Source organism: Cygnus olor, chromosome 19 (assembly GCF_009769625.2).
Source record: "Cygnus olor isolate bCygOlo1 chromosome 19, bCygOlo1.pri.v2, whole genome shotgun sequence".
Classification (NCBI taxonomy): Eukaryota; Metazoa; Chordata; class Aves; order Anseriformes; family Anatidae; genus Cygnus; species Cygnus olor.
The window spans coordinates 6,754,305-6,770,822 of record NC_049187.1 but is presented as its reverse complement, the minus strand read 5'-3'; the positions used below and the strand labels follow the sequence as shown (position 1 = coordinate 6,770,822).

General features: G+C 52.1%; 1 protein-coding gene across 5 annotated transcripts in view; it reads right to left on the bottom strand.

Moving 5' to 3' along the window:
• Positions 1–5,499: 5,499 nt before the first annotated feature.
• Positions 5,500–16,518, bottom strand: part of ABL1 (ABL proto-oncogene 1, non-receptor tyrosine kinase) — a 75,739-nt gene continuing 64,720 nt past the window's right edge. For all 5 annotated transcript variants that reach the window (XM_040531161.1, XM_040531160.1, XM_040531162.1 and 2 more), the window contains 5 exons: positions 15,181–15,365; positions 12,945–13,097; positions 12,256–12,345; positions 11,773–11,937; positions 5,500–9,211 (listed from right to left, as the gene is read on the bottom strand). In XM_040531161.1, coding sequence (XP_040387095.1) covers positions 7,515–9,211; positions 11,773–11,937; positions 12,256–12,345; positions 12,945–13,097; positions 15,181–15,365 — 2,290 coding nt within the window. In that variant the 3' untranslated portion in view covers positions 5,500–7,514. The remainder of the gene's footprint in view (positions 9,212–11,772; positions 11,938–12,255; positions 12,346–12,944; positions 13,098–15,180; positions 15,366–16,518) is intronic.

Below are 16,518 nucleotides of genomic sequence, written 5' to 3'. Positions count from 1 at the left end.
CACTCTGGGAGAGCCCAAAACGGTGGCAAGGTGCAGGTGAGGCAATGGAGCACCCCAAAGCAAAGCGGGGCAGGTGGGGGAGCTGGTTTCGGGTTCGGTGGGGGCTGCTGCAAGAGAGCAAAGCACCCACAGCAGCCCCACATTTTATGGAGCAGGCACCCCAGCCCCCATTACTGGCGGTGAATTTTAAGGCAACATCTCCTGCAAGAAAAAAAAAAAAAAAAAAGGGAAGAAAACATAAAAAATAAAAACGCCACTTCCCCTCTCTGAGGTTCTGCAGCAGGAGGAAGGGGCGGCAGAGGAGCCCTGCCGGTGCTCAAGGTCACCCCCGTGCTGCTCAGCCGACGCTGCCGCCAGCGGGGCGCCCCCGGCCCCATAACGCAGAGGGATGGCCAGCACCTTCCCCTGCGCAGGCATTACCGGGGCGCCGCGGGTGGGAGCGGCACATTTGGAAGCCGAGGACTGCTCAGGTGAACGCACTTAAGTCCTCCCCGCGGTGCCTCTAAGAGGAGCAGGCGGCTGCAGCTGCCATCAGCCGGCCCCGCTAACAGCCCCGCTCAGCCAGCCCGAGCCGAGGGCAGCAGCTGCAAGGGCTGGAATTTGGGAGCACGGGGCCGCTGCCATCAAGGGGAGCGGGTCGGAAGGAGACGGGGGTGCAGAGCAGCCCTCCCGCAGGCTTGGAGGAGCCAGCAAGGTTTTATGGCAGGTGCTGGGTGGGTGCTGCAGCAGATTTTGGGGTGGCTGCTCTGTATCAGCACGAGGACAGGCAATACTCGCCCACCGTGGGGTGGGAAGCGTGTGCCAACCATACGCAGCCCTTCTGTGGCTGCAAGATGCTGTGTTACTTACTGTGTCCCTCCCTTGCTGTGCTTCCCCCAGATGAGAGCACCCTACTCGCTGTCCTGCCTCTTCCTGCTGACCCTCGGGGCCTGCTTCCCTCCCGGCGAGCAGCAGGAGCCCCGGCGCCCCGCGGAGGGACCCGCGCTCAAGCCGAGCTGCCAAGACGTGGTGGCCGAGGACCCCGGTCCCTGCTGGTGGGCGAATCCGAAGCGGAGGCGAAGCGAGGAGCTGAGCACCCTGCTCGGCATCGCCCGGGAGCTGCAGGGCTACGGCACCCAGCGCGGGGGCCCGCGGGGGCGGCCGGGCAGGCAGGAGGGTCCCGCACCGCTGCCGGCCGGGGGCGAGAAACGCGGGGGCACGCTGGGGAACCTGGCCGAGGAGCTCAACGGCTACAGCAGGAAGAAAGGCGGCTTCACCTTCCGCTTCGGGAGGTGAGGGCCAGGGCCTGGCCCCCCCACCTCCTGCAGGGCGCCCCGGGAGGTGTGCCGCAGCCCCTCCTCTCCTGCCGTCTCGCCTGGGTTTGCTCGGACCAAAGGACGCCGCGGAGGGGCTGCTGCTGGGATTCCCGTGGGGAAATGGGGGGGCACCACGTTTGCTCTGCTTGCGGCCCTGCCCCGGCTCCCCCAGCCCCAGCGGAGGAAGAGGAGGGTGCCCCATGTCCCCTCCCCGGGGTCACGGCCTGAGCCGGGCTGGGGACGCCGTGCTGGGAGCAGCGGGGCCAGGCAGAGGGGGGCTGGAGGATGGCGGGGGGGTAAGGACGTGGGGACAGTCCCGGGGGGGCTGTTGGGAGCGGGTGTCCCCAGCACGGCTGCGGGTGAGGAGCAGGGCTCCAGCTCCTCGCCGAGCCGCTGCTCTCCTCCTGGTTGACGAGCAGTCCCTCCGGCAGCAAATTCTGCTTAGTGTCAAGATGCCACTGAGGAGAGTCAGCTCCTGCGGGTGAACCGGGACAAAGCAGCGGGGCTCGAGAAAAATCTTATCCTCAGAAATCCCCACGTGAGCAGGCAAATCTGCCCCTGCCTCGCCAGCCCTGAGCCGACGCAGAGACCCATCCCCAGCGGGTGTGATGGCGATGACCGACCTCCAGCGTCCTCGTCCAGGCACCCCACGGCCTCCCTAAAAACTGGGCTCCTTCCTTCCCGCGGCCACCCCTGCTCAGCCGAGCTGCTGCAGAAGCCCCCGGGTGCGGGGAGGCTGAAGGCACCCACCCCTGGCGCTCCAATCCCCCCCCCGCCAAAGGTACGGCTGGGGACAGAGCTCCCCAAAAAGCTCGCACACCCACGGCCGTGAAGAACAAGCCCGGCTCCTCAGCGCCTGCCTTCTCCTCCTCTTGGCAGATTTAGCTCTGCCAACGCCAACAGCGCCGTTTGCTCTTGTGCCTGCCGCCGCAGGCAGAGATATTCGCAATCAGCAGCCCAGCTACCTGGCTTGCAGGCACCGAGGGCAAGTTAGGCGCCCAACGACTGCTAATATTTCATTGCAGGCACGAAAATGTAGCAGGGCAATTATTTGCGAGCGCTAAATTGCACCCTCAAAATCAAAGACTGTGTCAGGACTTGGTTGGAGGAGGAGAAAAAAAAAAAAATCAGTCTCCGAGAGGCGCATTGTAATATCCATCAGGCAGACAGCACTTAACACCGCGCCGCGGGGCCGGCGCGAGCTGCTCTCGCAGCAGGATGGGGCTGTAGCCGAAGGCTGGAGCAGGCTGAGCTGTGAACGGCAGGAGGACGCTGTCCGTGGGTCAGGCAGGCACCGGAGGACAGACAGATGGACGGACAGACAGTGGGACAGGCTGCCCCGGGGGCTGCAGGGGTGCAGAGTGAGGGCGCAGAGCGGGCAGGACTCCAGGCTTGCGGGGACGCGGGGGATACCGCGGTTTGGTGCTGGTGGTTGGCACTGGGGGTGCTGAGCCCAGCCTGACCCCCAACCCCAAAATCTCCAGGCCCTCCGCGGCTCCTCTGGACCCCCCCTGCAGGAGATGGGGAGCTGTATCAATGTTTCTATGGCAACGTTTCTTCCCCCCCCCCCTCCTTTCTTTGGAGTGTACAAATGGTCAATAAATGCGCACTGATCAATTTTACCCTGCACTGGCGAAGGGAGGGAGGGCAGGGGAGGTTTGGGAGCCCGGCTGGGGCCAGCAGAGCCCCGGCCCCGCAGCGCTGGGTGTAGTGGGGAAGGGGCTCGGAGCAGCACACCAAAAGCACGCCGTGCACGGCACGGCTCTGACCGAGGCACAAAAACCCTTCCTGTAACTTACCAAAAAGTAAAAGCCGGTGCTTTTACCGGGGGGGGGTAAAAATGAATGGAAAAGTGCTGGGAGCAAGTGCTCAGCCCCCTGTGAAGCTCCCCGTTACCCTCCCCTGGGCCAGGTACAGCCCTGCTGGCACCCCAGCCCCATCTCCACCCATGGGCTCTGTCCTGGTGGCTGCTCAGGGTCTCCCCTCGCCTCTCCTCCGCCCAGAGCAGCCCCGCAGCGTGGCCGGAGTGCACAACGCAAATCACAGAAACCCAACGGAGGCTCTGCAGAGAAAGAGCCCGATTTAATTGTGTGCAGGGGACCCATAACGGGTGCTAATGCATCATAACTGGGTCACCGAGCACCGCAGCTCCGCGAGAAAGACAGGACCCGTGTCGGTTTTAGTACAAACGCACAGCCTTTGACAGGGGGGGCCGACTGCTGCGAAAGCAGCTCGGCGCAGCCCGGCTCGCAGGTAAGCTTCCTGCCGAGCTGGATCCACCACCGAAAAACACCCAGCAGCAATCCCCACCACAACAAGCAGTCAAAGGACTCGCAGGGCTCCGCCGGGAGCACCCGGAGTGTCCTGTTGGGGTACCAGGGCTGTGCCGGCATCGCCTCGCTCCCGGCGAGCAGCCCAGCCGCACCGGGATCGGCCCCCAGCCCACCACCAGCCTGCTCACACCTGATGGGACGATCCTCTCCGCAGCCGTGACATGGAGATTAGGCACATTTTCCTCTCCCTTCATCGTGGAGGGATTAATATCAGACAAGGAGAGGCTCTCAGCTGGCCCCAGACCATCCCCGGGCGGGCAGAGCTCCGTGCACCTGAGCGCCACTTGTCCTGCAGCATCCCTGCCCCGCCAGCCTATCTTTAGCTGTTGAGAAAGAGTTGAGCGCGAAACACTGACCACGTTTTACATCTTATGACAAGCAGCTAGTCGAAAAAAAGCAGGATGACATTAAAGGAAAACTTAAAAGAGCGAACATTGTAATTTCAAAGACACAAAAAGCAAAACAAAAACACAAACACAGCTATTTTTCCCCTAGAGCACTCTCACTTTCAAGCTCAATAGCCTTGAAAATTGGAGCAATCAAACTGTTAAATGCATCGATCTGTTAAATCAACTCCTACTGTACGCAGCTAAATTTAGCCTTTAATCCTGCTCCTTCACTCCCAACCCCGCGCATCCCAGGGCTTTCCCCAGCCAGGTCCCTGACCTCTGCCATCCCACACCGCTCCCCTGCGAGCAGGGATGGGATCACAGCACGGTTGTATTCCGGGACAGGTCTCGTCTCCATCTTGCCCCAGCCCCAAATTTGCCACATCCCAGTCTTTATGGCAGAGACGCATACAAAGAGCAGCCTGGGCACTGATTTTTGCCATGGGTCATCGTCACAAACCAGCCAGGAACCCCTTGCAGCTTCGAGCACGCGTTTATCGGCCACCACCACCTGGCCGAAAAAGTTTGAGCCTTGCCAAGTGCAGGCCATTGACTAACTTACACTTGCCAACAGCATCCTCCTGCTCCTCATCGTCTCTTCCATGCTAACCTGGAAGCAGCCCGACACAGACAAGCCTCCTGAGGAGCCCCCACGTCCCCCTGCCTGCCGGGCATCCCCTGTGCCAGGGCTGGCAGATTTCACCTGGGAGTTGTTGAGGGGGTTAGAAACGGGGCAAGCAGGGCTGTAACCCCAAAACATCACCGAGCAACTCTGCAGGACCTCAGGCACACCACTCACTGCCCTCCTTTCCTTCTCATCCCCTTTTGTTCGTGAGCATCTCCATGTAGCGAGCCGGAGGGCCGCGTTTTAAGCACAGCTTGGCACCCAGATCCGATCCCTCCTTTGACGTTTGCTGGTGGTCTGAAGGCAGGCAACGAAGACGGACGTTTGGAAACATCACGACTCCCAGATTTCAGACAGACAACCTGCAAAGTGAGCACCGCGGCCACATGGCGTGGCGGCGCCGCCTGGGAGGAGGGGGAAGCTGCGCCCCCCTGCCTCACCCCTGCTCACCTGGACAGCAGGAGGAGGGAAACTCACGGGGCACTTCACAGCAGAGGAGGGAGAAGGGAAAAAAGAAAAAAACAAAACCCAACAACGGCAGCAGAATTACAGAATACGAGCAATTAACAAGATGTTTAAAACCAAATCTATGACTTAAATCCCCAAAAAAAAGAAAACAGCAAAGTGTTTGCCTCAAAACAGGTGATGGCAGTGTTTATTCCGTGCGTCTTTTTTTCTCTCCTGACTTTTCAGAGCTAGATCAAAGCGTGTGGAAAGGCGCTGCTGCCTGCTCTGAGCAGCCGCCGTGCCGAGGGGCCCCGGCGAGGCGCTCACACCGGGATCGACTCTTTTCGGATGGGGGGTCTCAGCAGAGGTAGCTGGGTTTGAAAATATTTGTTAACAGACAAACACAGGTCTTCCTCAACATTGATTTATTTTTAAATACACTACGCGAGAGAGACTGGAATAAAAAATAAATCAAAAAAATGAGAGAGAGAGAAAAGAGAGGAGGCAGAACTGGAAGTCGCGTACAGAAACCATCTGTACCGGACCGAGTTAAAGGGGAAACGACCCCCCGAAGTGTCACAGAGATGAAGGACAGAGCTATTTACACACTGTAAAAAAGACAAGTCTACAAAAGTGTGTAATAACGAGATACAAATGTATAATATAGTGGCACAATATGTTATCAAAGTAAAAACAGTACCTCCAGGAAAGAGACAGTCCAAGTTTTTTTTTTTTCTTTTCCTTACATTTTAAAGGCAGCCTGTGGCAGAAGTGTGTAGTTTCTTTTAAACATTTGTCACGTGTTAAGTCATGGCTGGTCGTGAGGGCGAGGAGTGGCGTGAACACACAAGAGTGAACTACTAGAAATCATATACAAAACGAACAGTTCCAAAGAGAACAGAATAAAATACAATGGAAGGCAATTAGTGTTTAAGATACACAAGAGGGGCCACAAGAGTTACAGGGGACAGGACATAGAAAATGCCTTTTTTTTTTTTCTTCTCTTGTTTGGAACTGTTAAGAGTTAAATTGCACTGTTAATAGCCCTAAACCTTGTTCTTTCACTATGGTCACGAGTCACAGTTAGTTCCCAGTCGTGTTGCGTTAGTCGGGAAGGTCACAGGACCTTGGGAAGGAAGCCCAGGAGCCCTGCTGGCAGCTTCCTCGGGAGACCTACCCAAAGAGAGGTGTCTGCAGTCTTCACAGCTCCTTGTACGATGCTGGGTGGAACGAAGCACAAAGGTAGCGATGGTTTCAACCCCTAAGCACTGGCAGCCGAGCTCTTCGAGGGGACCCAGCGCCGGCCTGGCAAGGGCAGCACCGCGGCCCCGCAAAGCACCGGTCTCTACAGGAGCGCAGAAGCCAGGTCCCACCTCCGCTCACAGCATAAAAAAAAGGCTGGAAATTCACCTAGAGAAACAGCAGTTCTTGCCCATCCGTGATGCGCAAGCTCAACTGAAGCAACTGCTGGAGGCACAGTGGTATCTCTGAACTCACCCTAAGCTATCCCCTCCCGTCACTGACGGAGCGATGCCTTGCTCAGCACCAGCCCACTGCTCCCAGGCCTGCTCTGCAACCCTCCACCCCAATTAATGTTAGGTATAATGAGAGTGCAACAGCAACGTCCTTCTTTGGACCTTCTCCAGTCCATTTTATCGCCGCCGAGGAGACCTGCAGACAAGTTCCCGTGCCACTACGTGAGTGGGGGCTGTCTGTAACAGTTTGAGCCCAAGCAACTCACCTGGGCTCAAAAACGTTAAGAAAATGCTGAAAACACAGATACAAAGGGCAGCAGGTGGAATCGTAGGAAGAATTCGGGTAAACATCACTTGTAGCATTCTATCATTTTAAAAAGTTACATTAAGGACTTCCCCCCCTCCTCTCCCAAGCTCCAGGTGTGTTGCATTAATGCCAGGTAAATGTCAGATTTGGGGACACGTGCTGCAACTCTCCCGAGAAACGCAATGGTTATATTGCTATTCAAACACCAGTCCTTCTGCACAGCGGGGCAGAGGGAGGGCATGAAAATGCAGTAGGAAGTCCTCCTGAGGAGGATGGCATCTCAGTGTCCATCAGTCTGGCGTCAGTCTTAGCAGTCTGTCCAGAGCAATAAAATATTAATAAAAAGGCATGATGTGACATCAGCACTTAGACTTGTAGTCCACAAGGCAGGAACTCCACAGACAAGACGATTACGAGTAAATGAAACGCAGGGAATCTGGGCCAAGAGGGTGGAAAGTGCCTCTTGAGCACAGCCCTGCTCTTTGGAGCTGGGGCATCCACAAACAGCCTGTGGCTTTTGCACAGCCCTATCCTGAACGCCCCAGTCCTTTGTCAGTCCGCACATGCTGTTACTCTCTCAACAGTTGACTTTGGCCCACTGTGATTTATTCTTTTTGTTTTTTTTTTTTACACCTGGCTTCTGCTACCTCTGAACAATGTCGCTGATTTCTTTCACCGAACTGAGAAGTTTGCTAAAGTCCTGGGTGGCTGCAGGACCGCTGCCAGCCGTCGCTGGGCAGATCTGAAGCTCCCGTAGGTTGTTCTCCAGCTTATTGATGGCCTCCCGAAAGGCAAATTTGTTCCTCATCTGCTGAATGGAGTCCACGTAGCTCACGCAGAAGGTGTAGAGGTTCTTGCCGGCCTCCAAGACAGTGCTGTGGCTCGCCATTTGTTCCGAGTTCTTGCTAATGGCGAGCCGGAGAGCCTCCGTGCTTTCCAGCACCACCCCTTTCGTGATGGTGCCACTGGCGATCCTCTCTGGGGGCTGCCGGGTCTTCCGCAGAGAGACCCTGGTGGATATGAGAGGGATGAAGGCCGTAGACGACGGCTGCTCCCCGCCTGGGGCGGAGGGCACAGACGAGGAAGAGGCAGCTGGGGTTGCCGTGCTCATCAGCAGCTTTGTGGAGGACTGTGGCTTTGGTACGGAGGGGATCCCCAGCTTCTTCACGCCTTCCCCGGACTGGTTTGGCTTGACAGCATCGCTGCTCGCAGCATCTGCAACCTGAGTCAACTGTTTGGATTTCGGACCCGACACCGCATCTGCTGCTGCTTCGTGGCTGGGACTGTGAGACACTTTTCCAGGCTTGCCAACGGAGGACGAAGAGAGCGGAAGCGGAGGGGCTGGTTTCAGCTTCGATAACTTCCCTTTGTCCTTCCCTGCCGACTCCGAGGTCTGCTTGAGCCTCCTCAGCCGGGGCTCCTCAGAAGCCTTGTTGGCACCTGCAAACCCAGCAGAGTTGGGTTTGGCAGCAGAGCCTTGGTCCGTTGTCACAGTGGTACCTAAGGCACTGGATTTGACTCCATCGTCCTTGTGCAGCACGCTGGAGGAAGGAGGGGCAGCAGGCTGCCTACGGCCGAGTTTCGGCGTCAGAGTCGGAGGGCTGGAGCCAGGACTCGACTCTGCGTCTTTGAACACATCGTCAGTGGTCTCTTCGTTTTTCTTAAGCAGCCGTGGAGGAGGGGTCACTGTCCCCCTGACAGCAATGTCAGTCTTGGCCTCGTTTGCCCGCTTCCGAGGCAGTGCTGGCTTTTCGCTTTTGTGCCCCCCAAAAGTGGAGGAATCGAACTGGCGTCCCGTGGACTGCAGATCCCGAGGCAGAGTCACGGATTTCCACTCGGTGTCCTTGGCTCCGTGGGGCACGCAGGAGGCTGAGCAGGACCTTAAGAAACGCTTGCTGGAGTTGGAACTGCTCTCCTCCTCGCCGGCCACCCCCCGACTGATGCTCATCGTGCTGGACTTCTTCCGTAAGTGAGGAGATAAAAATCCAGAGTTCCCGGCGACAACCCCGTTGGTGACACCAGCCCCGTTGCTCGGGCTCTGAAATTTGGAGGGCTCACCTGCATCTGCGGGAGGCGCAGTGAAAGCCCCGTTGCCAGCATCCCTGCCCTCCTCCTCCCCACCCGCCTTGCGGTCCGAGTGGCCGTCCATCTCTCTGAAGGAACTGCTCCGCTTCGGAGGGGTAGGGGCAGTCTTCTTCTTCTTCTTGATCAGGGCACTGAAGAGGTTGGGCTTCTTGTCTTTCGGAAGCAGCCTCTCGTCTTCATTCAAGCTGCTCTCCAGAGCCACCCTCTCCTTCCGTGGGAGCAAGGGAGAAATAGCAGGCTCGTGGTCCAGAGGGTCTGCAAGGGAAAGAAAAGAGTCTGCTGAGCTGCGCTTCAACAGGCAGGACAATCTGTTTGCTTCCAGGATCAAACCACTGCAGCACCTCCAAAAAGGTGCAGGTTCCGCAAAGAAAGCCAGCTCCACACCAGGAATAAAGCAAGTACAGGTACGCTGAAGCCTAGGCTGAACGAATGCGGTCCCTAATCCTACATACGCTCATTTTTGAGGTGGCCAATATAGGGCTTGGCTGCCAAACTGCTTTCCCTGTAGGCTTCTGATTTAAACAGCAACATCCAAACACCAACTGTTTATGTTCAGATTCCCACCCTAGCATCCGGAGACTTGTCTAAACTTCATCCTGAGAAGAAGATAAATATAAAGAGGCCTTTTCTTTGGTCCCTGCGCTGTCGCTGCCTTCAGAACAGCTGACCCTCTGAATTAATACGACATCTCCGCAAACCCACCTCAATCCCCAGGCTCCTTGTACATTTAGATTCTGATACTCCTAACCTCCTTCCCTGATACCAGCCTTCACGGGGAATGGAAATAACTTTTTCACAAGCAGAAATCAAGACATCCCTTGACAGCTGCATGCTTCAGGTCACAGCGCGGCAGAGATGGTCAGTTCTGTACAATAACGGAGGGAAGTGGTGGTAACAGCCTCCTTCAGCAGGACCGCTCCAGAAGGAAATGATGGGGTCACCCTTTCTCCAGTTACAAGAGGTATTTAAAAATGAATAGTGGTTTATAATAAATTTTTACAGAGTCCTGAAGGGCTCTGCATTTGACTGACTGGGGGTCTCTTTCTCGGTCAGGCACTCCGACGGCATGCTAATTCGAGAGAGGAATGCCTTTAGGGCAGCAGGTACATTTACAGCTCGAGCAGGTAGCAAAGGGAGATGAAGCAGAGACAAGGAGGAAGAGGATGCTTCTTAGCATCGGTGATTGTCACGCTGCCGGTACTATTTTGGTTGAGAAGGGAGAAGTTGAAGAAAAACAGCTGGGTACTTTGGGAAAAGAGCACGCTTCCACAGGACCACGTGCAGCTAAACCACTCACACACGTAAACTAACGTGGACCTGGACAACCAGAAGGTTGAGGCCATGGCTGTACTGTCTCTAGACATGGTGGAGCTCTGGAGATGCAGAGAAAACCAGCAGCTTGCACTAAGTTTTGGCTTCCAGACACTGGCTTGCTATGAAAACACTGACAATTGAAGAGGAATCTGCAATAAAACTTCAATGTGAAATACATTTTTTTTTCACAAGAAAGAATGAAATAATTCCCAGCATGGTGTTAAAATCATATTATTCCTGCTGCACTTGAATCTTTCAAAGCCCTTAAGTATTTAAATGAAGTTATTTTACTTCAAAGCTCGTAATACCAGGCAATTATATTTCCTATATATGGCAGGCTGGATTTACCACTGGTCTTCAACACTGTGTTGTATTAATTGAGTTACAACAAAAAATACGGGCATACTGTGCTCATTATTCTTACCTTTTTACAAAAGAAGCAGAAGAGTCGTTTAATTTTCATTAGAAAACTAAGTTGCTTTATAAATCAGTGTTTCCAAGCCCTTCTGTAAATAACCTTCCTTTCTGTTTAAGTCACTGACACTTTCTTTTTCCAAGATTTTACATTCCCTCTTGTTTTTTTCTTGTTTTCCTTTTTCTAGATGTACATTTGCTACTGATACATGTGCTAGTAGGCGAGTTTGTCATTACAGAAAAAAGGTCAGTTACATGAATGGTCACATAAGGCACGCTTAACAGAAGCTGGGAAAAAAAATGTGTTTTATCTTGCTATTTTTCAAACGATCTGGATACAAATCTAGTGTATAAATTCAGTGTTTTACCACTGCTTTTATTACCTCAAAATGGAAGGTAAGTGCTTGAAGAAACTGATTGAATAGAGTTTAATTTCATGGAAGATTCTGTAAATATCTCCTTGTCCCTTGCTGAAATTATGTTTGGTACACGCCAAGAGTAATACTCTTCAGCGCTACAAGCACAAACCTGCTACGACGAAACACTGAAGAAACCTCTCTTATGGGGCTTGCTAAACCTAAGCAATCGTCCTGCTTTAAATTATGCAGTGTGGTAGCATAAAGAGGCTTGAACACAGCAGATTACCCAGCACTCGGATGCAATGGGAGATTCCACCAATAGCTTCTACCAGGAAATGGGAAGAGAATATGATCAGAGAGCTCTGTGCTCAGGCTCTGGTCTATGGGGAGCTGTTGGAGACAGCCATTAAGTTAAAACAACTCCTAGGGCTTCTCTAAGCAACCGCAGGTATAGCGCCAATCCCCCAGCCAGCTAAGCATTCGCACTCCCAGATGCTGTGTGTTTGTATCTGGTCCCAAGATTAACAGCCTTCCTTTCTGTAAAAAAATGATAAAAGGAGCTCTGAACCCAGGGAAGCAATCTCAGCAGTGTGTCACCCAGAAACACAATACTGATCCACAAAGGTGGCACCTGCTTTTAGACACTGCTTTTCCTAGGTGAAGACCGGGATGTGCATTTTGTTTTCCCCTGTATTTCCTGAAGGAATAATGACTTTAATTAAAACCTACCACATTCCCCCTGGCCTCGAGCATGTGCAGTCTCCAAACCCTCGTTGGCATCTTTGCTTTCAGCAGCTCTCCTTGACGTTCGTGTTTTGGTTGGTAACTCTGGGGCCTGGAGGAAATTGCTCACTACGCTCCTCATGCCCTTCTTTCCCAATTCCTTTTCCACCTCTGCAATACACAGACAACAAAAAAATCACTGTAACAGACACAATATAAAAACTATTGCACTGCTCAGAGTCAATTACATAAAAGAAAAGCAAACACCACAAAGCAGAAGTTCCCTAAGGTTGTTCAGCCATTTGGCCCTTTAAAATCAGACCCAGAAGAAGCCCCCACGTAAGGGTATGTCTGCTTTCTGCACCGTTTACACCAGGCACTGGAACCCATGGCTGAACGTCACCACAAAGCAGCCTGTAAGCTACGTGCAGAGTTAAGGACATGAGTGCCCCCTGTCCCATCCCTGGAACTACCTGACCCAAGACCTACCGTCCGATATGCTGGATTCCTGAAACATCGTCTCAAATGCCTGATGGATCTCAGCAAAGGAAGGCCTGTCGGAGGGGCTCCACTGCCAGCCTGCAAAAACACCACGGCTCAGAACTGCCCCCCAGCACTGGACATTCGTTACGCTACGCCAGGAGGTGCTAGCTATCACAACTCCCTTTTTATAAAATGGCCGAGAGAAAACATCAACTGGAAACCTGATTTGAAGGGCGCTGGATATCTGCAACCACCACTGAGCCAAAGTAACAGTAGGTGCTGAGCACCCCTGGAAGAAAAATCTATCGCACTACAAAAGTCATGTACCAGAAGGCCACAGTGGAAGAGCAATGCTCGGTCCCTTAAGAAGCCTAACAAACTCCTGCTTCACCTTTGGAGCACAAGCTTTTTGTTAAGCTGTCAGGAAAAAGGAGACAGAAAACATGGAGCTGAACAACAAACCCCTCCCGAAGGCCCACGTACTCCCAGCAGAGAAGGACGGCCGGCTTCGCAGTGCTTTCATCCTCTGGGGAAAGCCGTTTGAAGCGAGCACTTCTACACAGCATTGCACCTCCACTACAACTGGCAGAGGGTTTCTAGTGTCTGGCTGCGTGTGGCCAGATCCTGGCACTCCTACTGCATCTCTGCAGAGCTAAACAGCAGCATTTCCATCTGCAGGGCTGAAGAAAACTTACACGCTCTCATGAGCTCATAGACTTTCTCAGGACAGCCTTCAGGGCGCTCCATGCGGTAGTCTTTCTCCAACAGCTCATAGACTTGAGACAGGTCAATCCCAGGGTACGGGGACATGCCGTAGGTCGCGATTTCCCACAGCAGAACACCAAAAGCTGCAGTGGGGAAAAAAAAAATCGATAAGCTTTGTTTTCATTTTCAATTTGAGAGGATGTTTAGTGGGAGTAGTCACTAAACAGTGCTGCACTTAAACCAGTTCTGGGTGGCTCAGATCCCGTGCTCGGCAGCAGCTTAAATGTTAAAGCAGCGTAACGAGCCCCGTCGTCAGCACAGACAAGTTTCCTGAGATATGACAGGGTAGAATTAGACTAATTTTCAATGTATCAGTTGTCTCAAACCTGAACGCCTTGAGATCCTTCAAGTCCTATTAAAGGCACAATTAAGAGACTTCACAGTGGATTAGCTGAAACTGTTTCGCTGCTGCACTGCAGTCTCTCTCTCAATTTGACAGCTCCTCTCATCTGCAGCCTCTCCCTAGAGGACTCGCACGTTTTAATAGCTCGGTGGTTTTTGGGGCGCCCTTGTTTAGCTGCAGACTGGAGGGGAAAGTGGGGACCCAGCAGCAAGAGGAGATCTTCAGCAGTTGCTACGAAGGAGACAATGGCTGGGTGAGACATTTTGGTCACGGGGAAAGCTGAACAGTCAAAAGGGAGAGCACAAAAAGGTTTTAAACCAGGCGAGGCGTTCAAGTCCCAGAACCCGGTGCAGGTCAGCGCCAGGGTCAGGCAGCTAACCCAGGAGTCAGGCATGCAGAACAGACTCAACACCAGTTCAGCAACCTGCATGTAATTAGTTCAGTCACCCTATTCTGGCCTTAAACTGAAGAGAAAGCGATTACAATTCTGCATAAGTAAGGAAATCACATCACATTACATGGTAACACCACCAAGGGCAATTTACATTAGACATTTCTGTGCACAATTTTCTTTGATTTCTGTCTCGAGGCAGTGAAGTGAAAAGCATCCAAACCCTGGCATGGCCAGCAGCAGTCATGCCCTCTGGGGATGGCTGGTGTGCTCCAGTCAGATCCCCTAATCCACCGCCCCGACTCTCACTCTGCAAGGTTACACTAACCTTAATTAAAGACACCCAGTAATCCTTTTGGAAATTCCCGGAGTACTCCACTGTTTAAATATGACAGGGATCCCTACAGCCCCGCCAGCAATTCAGCAGCATCCTGGCGACTGTGGCAGCTACCCAGCAACGGCCAGCGCCATGCCACGCCAGCCCAGAGCAGAAGAAACACCTTGCTCGGCACACAGACCTCAGCAGGGTTGTCCTCTGCCTTCTCTGGAACGTTTTCTATCAGCCGTCCCCTAGAAGTTCCTTCAAAATGAAGCCTTTCTCTGCACCGTTTCCCCAAATCTGCAGAAAACTTCACTGCTGCTTTCCTACTGCCTGTTCTTTTTATATATATATATATATATAAAAGATGCTCAGGATAACATTTCTCAAGTGCCCTTGGGACCAAGTCCCACCAACTTCTATCTTATGTCACTGGGCACTTTTGAGAATTTGACCATCAGCTATGGCAGAGATATAAAATCCAAAGAAAGGCTGATAAAAAGTACAATGAAATTTTCTACAGTCAGATTTGATAGAATTTAGCTCCATTTAGCTAAGCCTAGTCTTATCACCAGCACCTCAGGGCTCTTCAATAACCATTTGTCATCAAATTTTCTCTCTGTTTCTGCTCATCTCATTCCAAAGATTATTCTTTTAAAATGCAGAAAGACGAGCTCGGAGCTATCACTAGACAGATATACACATAATTTTTTAACATAAAAATGAACCAGATTCTCACTTTCCTCCATAAAGTAGTTTGAAACTTCCTGGCTATATCACAATATATTGCTTCATAGCTCTGTGCTAGAACTCTATCAAGTCAGCAGCACTGGTGCCCTCCAGCCCCATTCCATACATTTCTATAAACACTACAGCATCCTTTATTTTCATACTTGCCAACGACTCAAACATACAAAGCCAGGTCTGCATCCTCAGTTTTCCACTCAAGGACTGAATTCGCAGAGATTAATCCCTGAACTCTGACAAGCTCACAGAACAGCACAGCTCACACCAGGGAACGCGCTCTCTCCTGAAACGTTTCACAATGTACTCGTTGCACAGCCCTGGAAAAGAAGGCTACAATCCGAATTCATCTGTACATAAAATTCTTACCCCAGACATCAGATTTAATGGAGAACTTGTTGTAGGCCAGGCTTTCTGGTGCAGTCCACTTGATAGGGAATTTTGCTCCAGCGTGGGCAGTGTATGTGTCGCCTGTCATTAGCCTGCTCAGGCCAAAGTCTGCCACCTTCACCAAGTGGTTCTCCCCTACAAGGCAGTTTCTGGCAGCGAGGTCCCTAAAAACAAGAACAAAACCAGGAAGTGAGTGGTCTGTCATCTCACTTTTCGCAGTAACAAGGAAACTTGCTGTTCCCGAAGAAGCCTGGGCCTGCATGTGATTATTTTGATCAGAGTATTACACAGAAATTATGGAGTTATGCGCATACATGTAAGAGGTAAAGTTATTTTCCATTCCGGCTTTGTAAGACTGTCATCCCAACTTTTTTTTTTTTTTTTTTTAATGTGAAGTGAAAGCTTCAAGAAGCCCCCTCATTTTCAATAAAAGCTGCCACCCTCAGGATAAAAATAATTTAAAGAAATGTCAGTGCTCAAGTTATCAATAGCTGAGGATGAGCACTGAATTAAAGAAGTTGCGATGCCTCGCTTCTTGCCCACCTCTCCAACACTTCCATCACCCTAGACAACACCAGTCACTCTCCAGAATTCTTCTTCCAGTCCCTGTTCAACTACCAGGTTTAATTCCCAGCTATGCTCTCCTTCCTCCCAAGGATACCACATCTTACAACACAATGTTTTCATACCCAACACAAAAATGCCATTGGTGACCATATGGACAGCTCGGTGACAGCACCTATAAAGGCAGCAACCCCAGCTGCCTTGCAAGGAGGCAGAAGAAAGCCTGCGTGGGTAGCTGCAAGACAACAGTTTCTTCTCACCCTTTCAGTTCAAAGCCTGATCTTCAAACAGGAGAGATTTTGGCCTTTTCAAACCTATTGTGGCCTCTGCTATCAGCACTTTCATTTTTAAAAGACTGAGCAATAAGCAAATCGAGCTTTTCCTCCACATTTTTTCACCTGCCTTCACCCTGGCAGGTGATAGATGCACACGCCGCATTTGCCATCTCCCTGCCTCCGACGTGCTGTTAGCACCCTCAGAAATGCTCGACGAGTACAAAAATGTAAAGCACAGAATTACATTCCTCCTAATACCAAGTTTTACTAAAAACGCTTCTTCAGATTATGTTACATCGAACTAAAATTGATTCTACCAGAAAGCGTGAGATGTTCTTCAAATACGAGGCAGACTCTGCTGTTTCTTTTGTTTGTTTCTTCTGCTCAGCCAGAACAGATTTTAAAAAGTACATCTTAGTAGATGTCCATTAAATTTCCACTATGTTTTTGAATGTATCTTCTTATCAATGCTGATTAC